Source organism: Aplidium turbinatum, chromosome 15, assembly GCF_918807975.1.
Source record: "Aplidium turbinatum chromosome 15, kaAplTurb1.1, whole genome shotgun sequence".
NCBI classification, from domain to species: domain Eukaryota; kingdom Metazoa; phylum Chordata; class Ascidiacea; order Aplousobranchia; family Polyclinidae; genus Aplidium; species Aplidium turbinatum.
In genome coordinates, this window is record NC_137486.1 from 14945529 (window position 1) to 14964132 (window position 18604).

An 18604-nucleotide genomic window follows, 5' to 3' on the forward strand; every position below is an offset into this window, starting at 1 on the left:
TAATAATAGTAATCTAGGTTGGTCGAGTTTCGAGTAGTAAAGTGGTGAACTTTGTTGCATTTTTTAAAGTAGTTTTGAAAAGGGTCGGGTAATGAGTTAAAACTAAACTGGTACATAAATTTAGTACATAAAAAACTAATCATTTTAACTATTTAAAAGTACTAACTTATAGACAGAGGTGGGCAGTAGCGCGCTACTTTTGTAGCGGCGCTACCAGCGGCGCTACTTTTTTGGTAAAAGTAGCGGCGCTACTTTTTAGCTGGAGTAGCGGTGCTATTTTTATTCCAAAGTAGCGGTAGCGGGAAAGGCGCTACTTTTTTTCAGTTGCACTCCCGCTACCCGCTACTTTTTAATTTACATTGAAAAAAATGCTTGTTTTTTTTGCAATACTGGCGTGGTCAAGCAGCTATATAATCGGCTTGGTTGCAAAGTTTCGGTCTTTTCTAGCTGACGTCAACTTCTTCGGCGATTATCTCAGTGTGATGAAGCCTATCTGCCAGGCTTTAGACATTCTCTAGGGCGAGTCCAAGGCATATTACGGAGTCTTGTTTCCAACCATCACAATTTGCGGGAAGAAGTTGACCGAGATCAGTGATCTTGTGACCTGTGAGGAGTTGAAAGTGAAAGTCCTTGAAGGGGTGAAGAAACGATTCAACAAGTGCTTCAACAACATGAAATGCGTTATGGCATCATGTCTTCATCCCTCCTTCAAGACGTCGTGACTACAATTTCTGCACTACGTTTCCACGGATGATGTTGACGCACTGGGAGAAAAAGTCAAGACAGATGTAATTCGACTGTTGCGGGAGACATCAAGCCAGGTTGATACCGAGAAGAGTGACACCAACACCAGTCATGACTCCGAGGATGTATTTTTTGGAGTGTTTGCGCCATCTCGTGAAACTTCGGTGCAGAAGGAAGCAACAATTGTGAACGCCTTTTTTTCGGACAAGAGCAAGTCCTTGAGCTTTTCGAATACCGACTAACATCTGTTCATTAAATACAACACCCCCATTCCTTCCAGTGCTGCAATGGAGAGACTTTTCTCTGTTGGAAAAGATGTGCTTAAGCCAAAGCGGGCAGGACTTATAGTGACTCTCATTTTGAAATGCTCGTGTTTTTGAAAGATGCGTAACAATAAATTTCCCTTAGAATGTGTTTTCTATAGCCTAACGACGTTAAAATGACAGCGTAAACAAATGATAACATTCGTTTTCAAGGTCATTTTTGCGTCACTATGGACTTGAGTGTTTCCTAGTGTCATTTTAGACAAAAGTAGCGGAAGAAGTAGCGGTAGCGGGTAGCGCGCTACTTTAAAAGTAGCGGGTGCCCACCTCTGCTTATAGATATAAACATGATTTTTTTTTTGTAACATTTTATTTTTTTATTTTCCCTTCACATCTTAAATTTTTTTGAAGGTGTTGCGACCGTGCCAAATTTCTTTCAACTCAAAAACTTACTTCGGTCACAAGCACGTTTTAACGTTTTGTCGCTTCTACCTTAAAAACAACTGAACGGACATGACGAATTCAAGCACGTTTTAGTGTTCGCATTTTGTCGCTTCTACCTTCGCCATGTTGACGTGTATTGTTTTTGATATGATGGTCAGAAATAAAAACAACTGAACTGACATGACGAATTTTAATTTAATAGTCCAAACATTTTATTTTTATTCCTTTCTGCACGTTCAGCGACGTTAAAACGATGTGAAAACAGTTAGGCTACGGTACCCAATAATTCCCTTTCAAAAACTCGCCGAATAGGGCACTCGCCGAAAAAGGCTCTCGCCGAATAGGAAACTTGCTGAATCGGACTCGCCGAAACGGGCTATTCCGTAAGCTAGCATTGAATATGAGGAGGCAATACTGAGCCAGAAGTGTATTGGTAAACATTCCTTGTACCGGTAACTGTTACTGACCATTTATTCCTAACTATTTTTAGCTTACAACTAGCATAATTCAACACAATTTGTAGCTTAAGGCTAAGCTATAAAACAGTAGATGATATATATCAAGAGCAATCACTTGACATAATTAACGCCCATGGTCCCACGACCCACAGCGTTGTATGGCTTTGCAAAGCAACTGTGTTCCTTGTTGACAATTGACATTATGACCTGTATTTTGAAGATTGTAATGATACAAAACAATAAGAATAGGTTTCGGAAATTTTTTTTTTTTGTAAACAAAACCAGATTAACAAAATCCAAGTTTTTGTGAAAAAAACAACTTTAGGCTACCCGCGACCCGCGTACCACCTGAAAAACCTTTGCGTACCACTAGTGGTACGCGTACCACAGGTTGGGAACACCCTGGCCTAGAACTATAGCCATCATCACTATAATAATGATTGTAAGAAGTTTTAATGTCACTCACCTAATTCGTTAAAATATGCGCTGGAACTACTTTTGATTTTGCCACCGGGATAAGGGCATATGAGTCGTGCAGTAAAAAAAGTGACAAGGGCCTGATAATATTGACGATTTCCACCCTCATCAGCCTACAAAAGAACCAATAAACTGTCCTAATTTTTAAAGTGGTATACAACACGTAACATCAGAAAGAAAGTATTAAGAAAACTAAACAGAAAAAACTATTTCCTTCAAGGGAGTAATGCTCACACGGTTGTAGGCTACAATGAAAGCAATGCTTCGACGAATTACAACATTGAACGGAATTCTCTATGTCTATAGAATAGGTTATAAACAATAAATATTAAAACTACAAAAATTACTCAATGCCAATTAAAAAAGCCAAGCAAATTGCATCAAATTCAGGTAATATTTTCTAATAACCTTTACAGATTGTTTCACCCATACTGGGGATCATCAGAAAGTCCTTATTCAAATAGAACCTTTATTTGAATCTCTACTTGAGCCTAGAACCTCTATTTGAATAAGGTAAGGACCTTCTGATGATCCGCAGTAAGGGTGACACAGACTTCATAGGCTGTAAGTAAATTCAATAGTTTTTATTGGCGAGTATTATTTTATCAACTATCAATGTACTAACATTCAAATTGCAAGATGAAAAAAGAACTGAACACTGAAATAATTGAACAATAAAAACTTTTAAAGAAACAGTACAGGAAAACGTTGAACCAAAGCGAACTTTTATCTGCAATCGACTTCAGCCTTTAGCATTCTGAAGGATTTTGCACGGGCAGGGCTGCAATTTTTGCCTTTTTCGGTGACGAGGTCACTCGACACGCGCCATCACTATTCAACAAACGCCGTGCGTTACGGAAAAATAAAACGAAAAAAAGGAAAATAAAAAGGAAAAAAATGAGAGAGGACTAAACATCGTCAGGTCGAGGAACAATCGGGGGGGGCATCACATGATGCAATCATAAGAGTGGTGACTTACGTAAACTTTCTTGCGCCAGGTACTTCAAAGCAAGGTCTAAACGCGACGCTTCACACGAGAAACTCCCAAGGCGTCAGCGCCGCCATTTTGAACACTGCGGGAGAATGCTTTGATCGAAGTTCCAATGCCTGGCATCAAACATTTCGCAACACACGTTTCATGCTATTCGACACAACGGGTTTCTTTTATAGATGAAATAACCTAGGCTACGTAGAGTTGTCAACGTCTATGCCAGTTTGTATTTCGCCGTTTGAAATAATTAACAATATTGCTCTGGTAAAATGACTGTTGGATACTTGCTATGAAAGTTTTTCACATGTAGAATACAGTAGAAAACAGCCTAGTTTCCGGCCAAACGTTCAGAAATACAGATGAAAAAAGCCGCTATTTTTATGGAAAGAAACATTTTGAACACTGAGAGAAAATGCTTTGATCGAAATTCTAACACCTGGCATCAAATATTTCGCCACACACATTTCGTGCTATTGGACACAACAAGTTTCTAACTTTCTTTGAAGTAGGCTACTTTTACTTGTCAACGTCTATGCAAGTTTGTATTTATGTCTGACTTATGCACTTGTTGTTCCAAGAATGGAGAATTTTTTTTGCAATGTGAATGAAGAATGGTAGACAGATAAACACGGTTGCAACTCAACTTTCTTCGACTAAAAGTGTTTCTGTGATTACGTAATGGGCGATTTTGCACTTGCATTCACAAAAGCACACAACCCAGCTAGCAAAACCCGTCGTTTTTACATTGATTCAACGTCTGCAGACGTTGAATCGAAAAAACGAGAAGCGAAAAATATACTAGAGTAGTCTATCACGACCGCACTGTTTGATTTGTTGTGATGTAATAGTACCAAAAGTAGCGATATGCACGCTGTTGCGTTAATTCACCTTAAATAACTCAGGGGGGAAAGTAAGTTAATTTTGGGTTACCTTTAAATTAAGTTCACAGCACAAATCGATTTAAATTTCCTGGAGGATTATATTGCGTAGGCTACCCAGACAGCAAAAATCATCATTTTACATTGATTCAACGTCTACAGACGTGAAGTCAATGCAAAAACAACGAATTTTGATGCCTGCCTATCAATGCCCAAGAATAAATTTACGTTTGTTTTACGTTAATTCGACATCTAGCGACGTTGAATTATCATAAAATAACGTTAATTGTTTAACCAGGTACCGGTAACAAATTAATAGCTCACTGCGAGATGATTGCCTCGATTTACGTTTACACTAACATAATTTCGGCACAATTGGGATACTGCGAGCAAACACGAGTCTGTTTGATAAAGAACTAGCTGTCAGAATCGGAATTATCAGAAGCTATATCGGAGGATGAGGTTGTCGCGTCGGCACTAGAATACTTGAAGACGCAAAACTGCCCGTTCGTGAACGCGCGATGCCATATGCTCGGAAGCATTACTTTACTGCCAAAGAACCATTTATCGAATTTTGTACTACTTTTTTAACTGACCCCGTAGCTTTTCTAATTCCAATTTGTTTCCGTCATAAAATTCTTTACAAATTTTGCAAAATACTACACTAACTTTTCCTTCTGTTTAATAATCTATAGCAGGTAAATTCTACTTTTTAACTGTCTTCTTTCACCATAATTTATATTCGCAATGACATCGGTAAACAATAAGCATTTGATGAAAAAATAACTTTTGCGTAACAATAAGCCGGTATTTATACGGTTGCAAACTTTTTACAGTTCACAAGAGCATTGTCAGCGCATAAAATAGCTTGCGTGATGCTCTGGGCTACCGCCGTGTGGCACGCGATGAAGAAGCGCATAAAATTTCGTTTCATTAAACATTAAAGCATACGGCAATTGCCGCCGTAATCCAAGGTTTGTTCATTTGGCAACGGCAATGTTTTTGCCGTCGTAGATACAAGCTAATTTTGAGGGCTGTATACATGTCCGGTAGGTACATAACTTAGAGCTTGATACTCCTTTGCAATCACTCAACCAGCGTGCGATTAAAAGCTTAAGTAAGTGACTCTGATACCACACAACTTGTGCGGTAACTCGCGGCCAAACGCTTATAATCTGACTCTTGTGACGTCATGTTACTATTCGACAAACAAACGCAGAATTTTTGGTCGTTCAACAAGAAAGAAAAAATCGCAGCCCTGTGCACGGGTAGGCACTTTAACATAGGACAGTTTTCTGTGCAAACCAGCTACCACCATTGCGCTGCGGCGCATTGGTTAAGAAAGTTAGGACAATTTTCCTTATAAACTCAATTGATCACAGTCATTAAGATCCTTCTTGCACTCAGTTCAGTTGCAGAAGAAAAAAGAACATTTGCAGAGGGTGGGAATCGAACCCACGCAATCGAAATGACTATTCCCTTGCCCAAACCTTAACCCATTAGGCCACGCTGCTTGTGGCGATACATTCACTTAATTTTGCTTGTATCAAAATTTTTTCGAGTAGATCGGTCAGAATATCACGTGCTGAGTCGCATGACTGAAATCAGCTGATTCTTAAGGAAAACTGTCCTATGTTAAAGACCTACTAAATGAAAATTTCAAACGAGAATTAAGCATTAAAATGCGTAACCTGAACATTCAAGAATATATTTCAAGAAAAAGTACCGAAAAAAATTTGTTTTCGGTGGCGCTGGCAAGGCCCAAAGTACAATGTTTCATTTATTTTAATTTTTTTCAAAATAACCAAAAGTGCAAACACTGCTCGAGAATACGTCACAAAAGACAGCAATACCAGAAGCCACGTTACCACATCTGGTGTTTTGAGCAAACTGTCTGATGTTTTGATGTTGAAATCTGATGTTTTGATGTACATACAAACATAGCCTACAGTCAAATCGCCGCAGTAACAATTATTGCGAGATCAGCTGATTGCTAGTCTCTAGTGACGCAGACTGTACAGTCGCACGCTTCGCTGCTCAAGCCCTATCTCGTTTTGAAAGCTCTGACAAAAGCACGCGCGAAATGGTGGTCAGACCGCAATGGGGCAAAATTTTATTGAAAATCGTTTTATGGTAGCATGTTAAACAGAAAGAATGTGGAAAATCGCCAAGTCAGGTTTTTCCTTTAGTATCCCTTTAAAGAGCCTACCTTTGCACAGTGTCTAGAGTCCAGTGTTTCACAACCTTTTTTGAGATGTTACCCAAACAAACGTAGCCATTATGGCATATTTCTCTTGATATTTCACTTTGTAAAATAACTTAACCAATATGCTCATAGTTCTATTGCTTTATTCATTACTTTTTAGTAAGTTTTTAGGAACAATCACTGCAAGAAAAAATAACGTTTTTAGTGTATTCTAACCAAATTCCGCGGTAAACAGCAGAACTGGCAACTAGCCCAGCGGAATACAATATGCTACAAAAATGCAGAATGCATTGCGACGTCACAAACGAAAAACAAAAGCTCTTTGCAGCTGGTGGCAATCATTCTTTGTTACTGCAGCTCGTACTTTAGATGAAAAATTTTTTTGGAGTGATTGCTTATAATGGAGAACAAATTTATTTTTTAGCATGGTTGTGGTGCCGCGTTACCCCCCGAAGTATCGCATATTACTCCCCGGGGTAATTTATCCACAGGTTGGGAACCACTGATCTAGTCTAATCTAGGGGTCACCAACTGGCGGCCTGCAAACGGTATCAGCGCACAAGTTAGGGATTGTAGATCATAGGGATGCGAAACTTCATCCGCTTTTGGCTTATCCGCAACACTAGAAGGGTTACGTTTTTTTGTAATTTACAAAGTATTTTACTTTTTATGGGTTATATAAGAAGAGTGAAGTTGGTTTTAAAGTAATTTAAGGTTTTTAGTTGAAAGCAAGCCAGCAGTAAAGCGTAAAAAAAATGTCAAATTGGCAATTGACCCTTCTAATGTTGAAGGAACAACGGAGTTGCGCGTCCCGTAATGTACCGTCCCTAGCACAAGTATAACCAAAAATACTTTTCTAGAGGAGTTAAACAGCATGAAGGCAAAAATACTTTCCGGGAAGCATACTTTCACTTTGCATACGATTTCACCTACCTACCAATCAGATTCTAGTTGTAGGTAGGGGTTGTTCAAAGTTATTCCATTGCGATGTCCAGCCACACTGTCCCAGTGGTTGATTAAAACGTCTGTTTTCGAATTTCAAAAATGTCTGTGAGCATAGGGTTGCTTATTTTAAGTTTGTAAATGTCCTGTAAACACTAGCGTGCGTTTCACCGTTATTGGGTTTCCCGAGCAGTATTCCTTTATGCAAGTTTTTGTTGGCAAAATAGGTTGGTGTGCCAAGGTCGGTGTGCCAACTCAATTTATAATAAATTGGTAAAACATTATATATAAATTTAAAAAATTTTTCTGGTATTATGAAAATATTTAGCTTAGCATTGCAAAATGTTGTTTATCAACAATTCTTGTCATGCTAATAAGCACCGCAAGTGACATTGGTCTAATAATCAACGAAAGACGGTTTTATAGAATCCCACAAAAAGGATGAAAAACCAATTCATTGCTTTTTCAGAAGGAACACTGTTCATGAGTTACGATAGAAACGTTTTTTCCGTGATTTCCGCAAGCGTTTGTGTCATGGAGCCTGGTTTGTTTCTCCCTGTTATTGGAACTTATTTTTCGCTGATATGTTTGCAGGTCACTATTATTGCCTGTATTGCGATGTGTCAAACATTTCCATGTTTACTGAAACTGTTAATGGTAAGATATCTTTTGTGTAGGGACAGTAGAATATCGGGACGACTCACTTTACTGATTTTTCCACCGAAATGGACAACTGGAGGGTTACTAAGAACAAGCCTTAAAGCAGCCGGCGGCCATCGCGGCCATGGCCGCTAAGTAGTGCTTGAATGACCGCCGGTACTACCTCTTCGGTCAGCCAAGTTTGGCCGCCGGTTTCTTCTAGCCAATTATTTAATTTCGCAATAGAATGATCGTGGATTAACTGTCAAAAATATGTAGTATCAAAGAGTGACGCAAAATTAGGTCAGCACGTCATAATCACCACTGTTGTATTGTGCGGGAACATTTGTTATTGTATGAAATATCCAGCTGTGATCACCAGCGCTGTACGTCATGTTTGTAATTCCCGACGTTTATTTTAACAAAATCTTAATCCGAAGTGCTAATTTACAACGGCTGGCAATATTCTCGTTTTTATGTCGATTCAATGTTGTCGGACATTGAATCGTTGGTAAAAAGGAGAACTAGGTTAGTTGACATCGAAAGAAAAAACACGTGTCTTCATAGTTGAGAAATCTTCACGCTATGGGCTAGTGACTTCACACCCTCAATGGTGACATCATATCGGTATAAATGGTCAGGTTTTATGAAAGGCGGTATGCAGTTGAAACAATTTAGTGTCGTTAGATGGTCCGGCAATACTTGATTACAATCCCGATAAAGTAGTTATTGCGTGGTACAACGATTCTATTGCAAAACAATGCCCAAACTTCAACAACGCTAAGTGATCATTTTAGCATTGTTGCAAGTTTAATTTTAATTACTTGTGCTATCGTTATTTGTAATTTGGCCTCCAAGCGCGCAAATTTGGCCGCCGAGTAGCAGCTCCCGGTAGGCCACGATGGCTGACGAAAAAAAACACGAGTTTTAAGGCCTGTAAGAAGTTCAAAAATTAGCATAACTGCACAACGTTTTCCTTTCTTTTAGGTAAATTCATTCTCATCAAATGAATTGCTATTATTTGGTTAAAATTTTGGATGCAAGAAAATCTGCAAAACCTCACTGCAGGAGTTTGAGGCTACCTACTGTTGCGTGAAGTCTGTCCCTGCATTATCATGACTTGAATACTATTAAATGAACATCACATATTCCCTACCTTTATTTTGGCGATACACATTTTGTACACACGTGGGCAGGTCATATAAACTGCACCTGAGTATGCGACTTATGGCAGTAGACCTCAAGCTGTAGTTGCATCAAAGTTTGTCAGAACATTGTGACCCTCCAGTTGTCCACCTTACTTTTGAGTGAGCATTCCCCTACTTCTACCATCCTTACTTTTGTGAAGCGAAGTGACAACACCACTCTTGCTTGGCGATGAATATTCTGATGAAACCGCTCGCCTCGCTATAAGTGCGCAAGACAAGCGGCCTCGTTTATTAGGCATTGTTAAAGAAGTTAAAACTGTTGTTAACGGAGCTTGGCCTGGCAGTAGCGTTGATCGACTAATTTTGTTGCTGCGGTATTCTAAGATAAATATTAACAACATGTAACGCTGGATACTGGGTACAAAATGCTTCTTTTCTAGCATAAGAGTCAACCTACCTAAAATTTTATTAGTGCGGCCCGCCACAGCTCTCCTAAGTCCCAAAGCGGACCGCATGCAAAAAAGGTTGGTGACCCCTGGTCTAGACCATCTATTTTTGCAGGCCACGAGGCAAACTCTTCAGCAAGAAGTCATAAATAAATGTTTATGTTTATCTCACAAAGCTGAATAAGAATTATTTATTTTGACCTCGCATAGCTTGGCAACCATTCCATAGCTTTCAACAGGAGAACTAGGATTTATTCCGAAACCGTCGTTTATAAACGCATCGTTAGTGTCCGTAAAAAACGTATAAATCTTCCTGTCTTCTGCACCCTCTGACGCGTACATGCTATGAAAGACCGTACTGGTACCTAAACACCAAAATTTAATCATTTACAAATAACAGAGTTATTAAATTAGTCAGTTTATCAGATTAAAGCCAGGGGCGCCGGAAGCGGGGGGGCAAGGGGGCGAAAGCCCCTTGCCCTCAGTTTTTCTGTGGATGGGGGAGTCAGGGGGGCAATGGTGCCCTTTTGAGGTCATGTAAGCTACTGTACTGCAAATTTTACAATATAACAATTTCTGCTATTCACTTTTAGCCTAATCATAATCTTTCATCGTTGCCTCAAAATAATATTCACCACACAAAATTGTGTATCACAGTAGGTTACATCATTATAACATAGCATGATGCCCTTCTGTGCCATTGTTCTTTGTATACCGGACACTTGTATCATTACTCGATAATAAGCTGATAAATGAACATTGTCGCTATATCTTATCTTAAAACTTAAAAAAAAATTGGCCTTTCAGCCACAAAAGTGCCCTTTTTTCACAATCCTGCCCCTCCCCCGAGTCAAAAATTGTTCCGGCTCCCTTATTAAAGCATGATACAACACTTGTAACTGCTATTTTTACAATTGCCTAATTCCTTTAATCAAAAAGCCAGGTGAGGCTACATTTTCTATTTTTGTAGTAAATTGATGAACAGTTGAACATGTGACCAAATGAACGAGATTAGGACCTAATGGACCAGAATGTGTACCTGTCTTGGGTGACGAGGTCAATTTAAAAAAACGACTGATTTGTCATATAAGCTTACATCTTTGGGAAACATCGTCAACTTGGAGTGGTAAAAGGATATAACTCGGCTCTACAGTATAATGTATATAGCCTACAGATAATAGCAGAAAGTTTAAAAAGAAAGTGGCTTCCTTCAACCATTACAAGCCCAACTTACTGCTAAATCCTGAATGCCCGCTTCTGGCCGGATTAGCTTGCAATAAAACGCGATTGTTTACATAGCGATAGATCGTGCATGCCAGGTATGGTTGACAAATGCCAAAGTACAGTTGGTCATCTAAAATAAAACAATATAATTTGTATATTTGACAATGCAAATGTGCAATTTATGGCAAACGGCAGAAAAACAAAACTTGTTAAAAAAGGTGTAAATATGAACTGACTATACAATTTGTTTGTTTCTGGGTAGCCGATTGCAGCAAAAATGGCAACGATAGACACCATGTTTTTAAAAACCTGTAATAAATGGATGTGAAACTTGGTGCTTTTAAAGAATAAATTCAGAAAAATAATCGCTTTTAAAAGGCAGTGGTTATTTGACCGGCGCCGGTCTTTGAATCTGAAACACTATTTGACCGGTCATGACGTCACTATATAGGCAATTTTTTCTTTTTCTCTTTTAAAGCAAAAAACGAGAAGAGTGCCTATATAAGTACTAAAATCGGCACTTATGTTCAACTGATTCAGTGGCGCGTAGGATAAGTCTCCGGCTGGTGCTCCAGAGGGAATGAGTTCGATAATACTCGACCACGTTCTTTTATTTTTAATTTTTAACTAAATTTTGACCCGAATTGACTCAATCGTTAGGCTGCTGCATTTTTGTCGTCAATTTTTAATTTGAGTAGCCTACAGCGCAATTTTTTATGTCTTTTCAACTATGAGTAATAAAGTTAGAGTTTTTAATTTTCTGGAATTTGAGAATTTTTCTGGGCAATTTTCCGTTTGTCATAAGAGGATGTGACCGTGTTTGCCGAACAACGCATTACATTTTTGCGTCGTTTGGCAAACACGGTCACATCCTTTTATGACAAACGGAAAATTATCCAGAGAAATTCTTAATTCAAGAAAATTAAAAAATAAAATTAAGTAATAAAGTTAGAGTTTTTAACTTTCTGGAATTAGAGAATTTCTCTGGGTAACTTTCCGTTTGTCATAACATTTTTGCGTCGTTTGGCAAACACGGTCACATCCTCTTATGACGAACGGAAAATTATCATAAAAAATTCTTAAATTCAAGAAAATTAAAAAACTGTAGCTTTATTACTCATATTTGAAAAAACATAAAAAATTGGGCTGTAGGCCACTCAAATTAAAAATTGACCACAAAACAGCAGAAGCCTAACGATTGAGTCACTTCGGGTCAAAATTTAGTTAAAAAAAAAAAACGCTTCCGCGTAGTATCGAACTCATCCCCTCTGGAGCACCATCCGGAGACTTATCCTACGCGCCACCGAATCAGTTGAACATAACTGCAGATTTTAGAACTTATTTAGGCACTCCTCTCGTCTTTTGCTTTGAAAGAGAAAAAGTAAAAAATTCCTATATAGTGACGTCATGACCGGTCAAATGGTGTTTCAGATTCAAAGACCAGCGCCGGTCAAATAGCCACTGCCCTTTTAAAATGCAGTGCTTTAGAAAGGTAGAATACCACGGCACCAACAAAGACAACTACCAGAGAAATTCTGAAAAGAATAAAACCAGAAAGATGTCTGCTTAGCTTTAGAGAAACGAAAATCAGCATTTACTCATGATGTAGCAGGCGGAAGTGCTGGTCTGCTGCAGCAACCAGTAGGAGTAGCTTATTGGAAAACGGTGTATGGACACAAAGAAAAAAAGAAACACAAATGAAAATGACACACACTATGCGGAATATAGCCTACACAAAAACGGAGACAAATTACATATATATATTAAAAAACCTGGTTATTGACAGTGAGAATAGGCTACCATGTTTGCCAACAGGTCACTGGAGTGAGGCAAAAATATAGGACTCCAACTTCTCGGTTCACAACTGGAAACTGGCCGACTCCGACTTTAGTGTTACTAGATTTTTTTAATTATTGCCAATTTTCTTTCTATTTTTAAAGTTTAATTCCACTTGAGTTGTGATCGAAACGAAAACAAAAACTTTCACAAAAATTGACAAGAACAAACACTTCTAATATCAAAAGTGAGAAAAACTAACTGGAAAAGGTGATCTGGTACTATGACACTTCCTCAAATGGGCGATCAACCTAACACAGAAAGCAATCATTAAGAAAACAAATCAATAGTTTTTTTTCAAGTCTAAACCTTAAACCATTTGACCAGGTTAACATTCACAATAGCATTTCAATAAAAAACTTTAATATAATTTATAACTATAAATTTGTAATTTATAAATTTATATGTATAATTTGTAATTTATAAAATTTGTAATTTGTAAATTTTACAAATTAAAAATTGTAATGTAAAATTGTAATTTGTAATTTAAAAATTTGTAAATTTGTATAAAATTTAATTTGTAATTTATAAATTTAAATTATATAATTTTGTATTTTATAAATTTGAAAAAAAAAATATTGATTTGTTTTTTTCAACACTTCTAATATTATTAATTGTTTCTGGTTAAGTTTCAAGGCGTAATAGGACAAAAAAGCTATAGTTTTAAAAAACAATTATTGCAAACAAATATTTTATTGTTCATCGTTTTGTATCAAGCCAGAGTCGGCCCTTTGTTTAACGACTCCGGACACGCCAAAACCCTTCCGACTCCACAGACCAGTTTGCCAACAGTCGCAGCGAGATTAACATCAGTTTCAATTAAGGTGAAGACGCATAACTGGGACTGTCACTTCTAAGTTCTAATTATTATCATTATTGGACTCAGCAATAATTAGGCTAGCACAAGAAGTGCCTCAGTTCTTTTAGTACTTTTAAGCCATTAACGGATATTCAACTGAATGGTTTTACTCAAAGGAAAGTGTTTTGAATATGGCAAATAAAACTTGACGACGCACAAAGCAGCAGAATGATCACTGGCCACTGGCCGGCGCTTCGAAAGTTATACAATACGATATAACCACCACCAATTAATGCAATCTTATTACCTGATGATTAGGAAATGGTATGAACAAAGCAAATATTTAGTTGTATATATTGCTTTAAAACTTCATCACAAAAACCATTCATTTAAAACCTGACTGTGCAATGTGTGCATGAATAAAAAATTTGGTTTAAATAAAGGTTTCTTTCAATGATACTCTATTTCAATAGAACTCATAGGAAATCAGTATAGCCTACATTATATAAGCACAGCCTACTACCATCCGTGTTGCTTTTTCCATGTAATACGACTGATACTGGACGTGCATACGCATCATGGGGAAGAAATTTTTCTTGAAAAGCAGTACCTTCCAAATTATCACCCTGAAATTAAGGGACAAGCCTAAATCGTTTTAACTGCATTTACTTCTCTGAAATTTCCTAATACGTTTTATTAAACCATAGCGACGTATAGTTAAAAAAAAAACAGGCTAATTCGTTATAAATTATTACTTGTGACACAAAACTTTACTTCGCAATAATATAAGATTACAGAATTACTTGTTATATACAATGTTAAAGAAGTTTTCTTCAAATATTTAGTCTTAGTAAGTGTTGGTCGAAGTATAGGCCTACAGTTTTTCTTCCTCAATATTTGCTTTGTAGCCTACGCCAAAAGCCACTGCACCTTTTTGGTGCCTTCTGCCACAGAGTAAAACAAGTTTGGGCATTTTTATTGTTTGTGCTGCAGTCTGCACCTCTCTCCATCATCTTTGCTCACTTACCTCGTGAGTTTTTTTTTTTTTAAGAACTTACAACTTTTTTTATTTTTTTAAGTTTACTGAATCGTCAAGTCGGTTGTTGTTTAAATGTCAAGTAAAAAAAGCAGTCTATGTCTGAATGATTTATAGATGGCAGCAAACTTTTAAAAATGGAGTTATTAAAGCTAGATGCAAGTTTCTGCCAACAGAAAGATTTGAATATGTCACTTAAACCAATCAATAGTCAATAAACAAACTGCTACTGCACCAAAGTCGGAGGACGTTACATTATTTTTTTGTTCAACTCGTTACATTGCTTACATTCTGATGTTACATATTTCAAAGACTGAGTTGAATGTTAGTGAATAATACAGTGCATTCCGTGTAGCTTCATTGATGTTAAGGCAAAATGGCAAATATTCTATAACCAATTAAGACCTTTCGTCACAGCTGGTGGGTTTCAATCAAAAGACTACGTCGGAGTAGGTGGGCTACAATCAAAATACTACGTCGGAGTAGGTGGGCTACAATCAAAGGACTACGTCGGAGTAGGTGGGCTAAAATCAAAATACTTTTTTGCTCCAACAGTCAGGCTACTAAGTAAAACTGTGCACTCGTCCTGGCATTATTTTAGTTTGCAATTGATATTAATTTATCTCTCGAGGAAGAAGTATTCAGACTTAAGCTTATTCAGACTAAGATTAAAGCGTCATAGATCCACTAATTTTGACAATTCTGAGATACTGGTAAAGTTATAAGACGATTTAATAAACATCTTTGCTGTAATCTCAATTTTCTATTAAAGGGTCCTTACGGCAAGCCTATGAAACTTCATCAACACATGACTGCTGTGGAGAATGGATAATGTATTCAATTTCCATATTTTCCTAATCTTGCAAATCGGTTGAACTACTACCACAGTGCGACAACTCGTAATTTTCTATCAGAAGAGGCCGCATTATTGCTGTTACAACAGTGTCCAGAAATGTGCAGTTTGAATGAACCTAGTTGCCGGCTATGGTCAGCTATGCCACAGAAATGATTTCTGTCATCTTGTAATGAGCAATTCAATTATAATATTAAGCATTATTAGCGTAGTTATGTATATAACAAAAGGAACAGTTGTGTGCAGCAAAGACAGAGCATTCAACGAGTTTGCCGATGCCCACAAAAACTTTACAAATACACAGCCGTGTACTTTTGCGGAACTTGAACAAACAACTTGCAGGCGGAGCATTTAATTAGACGCTTTCATCGCAAGCCGGCAATAGATAAGCCAACCAGGCGTACACACGTTGAATCGATGCAAAACAGGACTGATTTGCTGGCTGAGAATAACCTTCATTCTTACAACATGAACAACTCAACAATTTACAAAAACCTACCTCTTTTTCGAGTTGACAAAACACTACTTTAATTCAAACACAACAACAACGGTTATAAAGTGACTATTAAGCGTAGATACATAATAAACAATTTGTTTAGTAACAAGTTATTTTTATTTAACTATTGTAATCGCGTTTGAGTGTTTAAAAAAATCTTAGTCCCACTGTTGTTAATCAATTTAATTGTGTATTTGATACAACAAAATAATTTTCTACCAAAGCTCTGGTTTAGGGATTCTCAATGGGAGTTCATGGACCCCTAAGAGTCAATGGTGATCTACCGAAGGGATCTACAAATTTTTCCATAACTAAATGATTTGCAGGCGGATGCCTTACTAGCACTAAAGTTTGTTGTGATGTCATGAAAGAGTGATTTACTGTGTTGACACTGGGGTAATTTAGTTACGGTTAAGACCGATGAGTGATGATGTGCCTACTAGGCTAGGTTCAGCATCAGGCTTCCAAGGCTGAAACAATATGTTCCACCAGCAGTCCAGCAACTGGAGTTCACTGTTTTATTTACATAAAGATCCGCGGGCATTAAAATACTACCAAATCACCTGAACAAAAATTTGAAAGGCTCAGTGATATTGATTAATTACTAGGATGTTTTTAATTTTCTCATATCGTAAGTTTAATTTGTACAGGGCACCAGGTTGTTACAATTAGTAAGAAAACAATGTCTTTCAAATTTCAAGAAATTATTTCAACATTTACAACTTGCGAAAGGAGGTTGAAAAATTTGCAAAATCAATAAACAAGCAATTTTACAACACGCAACCAAATAACCAGCTTTATTCAGTATGATACTTTCAATATGCACGCATTTCAGGGGAGCAAGTCTTTTAGGCGCAGACAGTTAGGCGCTGGGCAAATAGGCGCGCACACTGTGGCGTCTGGATATTTAGGTGCGGAGCACTGTGGCGCCCGGTCAGTTAGGTGCTATTCCGAGCAAAGTCTGCAGATTGTATCAGCTTGCCAGAAAATTAGCCTATATCATGCTTGCCAGAAAGTTATATCATGGCTTCCGTGAGTGAAGCTGCTTAAACCGGCAATGCTTTTCACACAAAATGTTATATTGAACAGAAAAATATATCGTTTTTTATTGCACGTGTTCGGCATTTATTTGTTGTTAGTCCAGGTTTGCGTAGGTGAAAGCTTTATCAATAAATTATTCAAGCTTCCAAACATTATTGAGTTCACTTTTAGTTAAGTCAAATAATAACTACACTAGGCCTAAACATCAGTAAAAAAAAGATGCCGTAGCCCAGGGCTTCACAAACTTTTTGCTCGCAACCCCTTTTAATCTCTTAAAGTTTTCTGTGACCCTTTACGGTTAAAATGATAAACAGTGCGAAATATAGCCTACATTTGTGATATTAATGGAAAGGTTTTCAAATAACGGTACTCAATGACTGCCTACTGGAAACAAAACAAAGAACCAAACACAATTATTCAGATGGATGCGACCGTTTTTTTGCTACAAAGCAAGTCCAGCCGTGGCTCAATTGGCTAATGCTAGTCCCAAGGCGGTTTCAACGTTGCTTAGTTTTGATGATGTTAGTTCTTCAACGTTAAATACGCTGACTCGCACAAATAGTCGTTGTAGGCTCCAGCTCGTGTCCTAGCATTGGTTTTGTTTTCAAGTCGTATCCCGGACAACAAAATCCGTCAATTCTACATCGATTCAACGTCTGCAGATGTTAAATCAATGTAAAACGACGGACTTTGCTGTCTGGGCTGTGGCTTTGGGGGCCTAGTCTACAGTGGAAAAGCCGTGGGAAATGGTCACATTGCATGGAGAGTTGGGAACATGGTTGTATTATTAGCCTTATAACATATAATATAGCATTTTATGTGAAAATCATTGCCGGTTTAAGCAGCTTCACTCACGGAAGCCATGACATATTTTTCTGTTCAATATAACAATTTGTGAGAAAAGCATTGCCGGTTTAAGCAGCTTCACTCATATATTTTTCTGTTTAATATAACATTTTGTGTGAAAAATCATTGCCGGTTTAAGCAGTTTCACTCACTGAAGCCATGACCAACAACGCACACACATTATCAAAACAATATATCTTTCTGTTCAATATAACATTTTATGTGAAAATCATTGCCGATTTAAGCAGCTTCACTCAAGGAAGCCATGACATAATTTTCTGTTCAATATAACATTTTGTGTGAAAAAGCATTGCCAGTTTAAGCAGCTTTACTCACTGAAGCCATGACCAACAACGCAACAACATGACCTCCTGCCAAGCTGATACAGTCTGCAGACTTTACCAGGAATAGCACCTAAATGACCGGACGCCACAGTGCTCCGCACCTAAATATCCAGACGCCACAGTGTGCGCGCCTATTTGACCAGCGCCTAACTGTCTGCGCCTAAAAGACGTGGACCCCATTTCAGGCACGTTTATAGGATAACAAAGCAAATATAGCAACAAAGCAACTATTCCTCTAACAACATTTACACCGTGTTTCATCCATAACCGAGATGATCAGAAGCAGTGGCGTATTTAGAAAGCTTATTAGGGGCGGGGGGGGGGGGCAATACATTGTGTCAGTCAGCCGTGTAGCGGTCCAGAATCGCCAAAATACCGTCATATGATATTTGAACGGCGCCATACTTTAAATCAAGAGCGATTCCGCAGCAGTAAGTTACTGTTCCAATTAATGAACCAACAAAAAATATCAAACACTTCAGAACATAAACAA

General features: G+C 37.8%; 1 protein-coding gene across 5 annotated transcripts in view; it reads right to left on the reverse strand.

Moving 5' to 3' along the window:
* LOC145784772 (semaphorin-3B-like) overlaps positions 1-18604 on the reverse strand; it is a 166282-nt gene that overhangs the window by 118698 nt on the left and 28980 nt on the right. For all 5 annotated transcript variants that reach the window (XM_082596625.1, XM_082596621.1, XM_082596624.1 and 2 more), the window contains 4 exons: positions 14019-14121; positions 10871-10990; positions 9838-10001; positions 2376-2499 (listed from right to left, as the gene is read on the reverse strand). In XM_082596625.1, coding sequence (XP_082452751.1) covers positions 2376-2499; positions 9838-10001; positions 10871-10990; positions 14019-14121 — 511 coding nt within the window. The remainder of the gene's footprint in view (positions 1-2375; positions 2500-9837; positions 10002-10870; positions 10991-14018; positions 14122-18604) is intronic.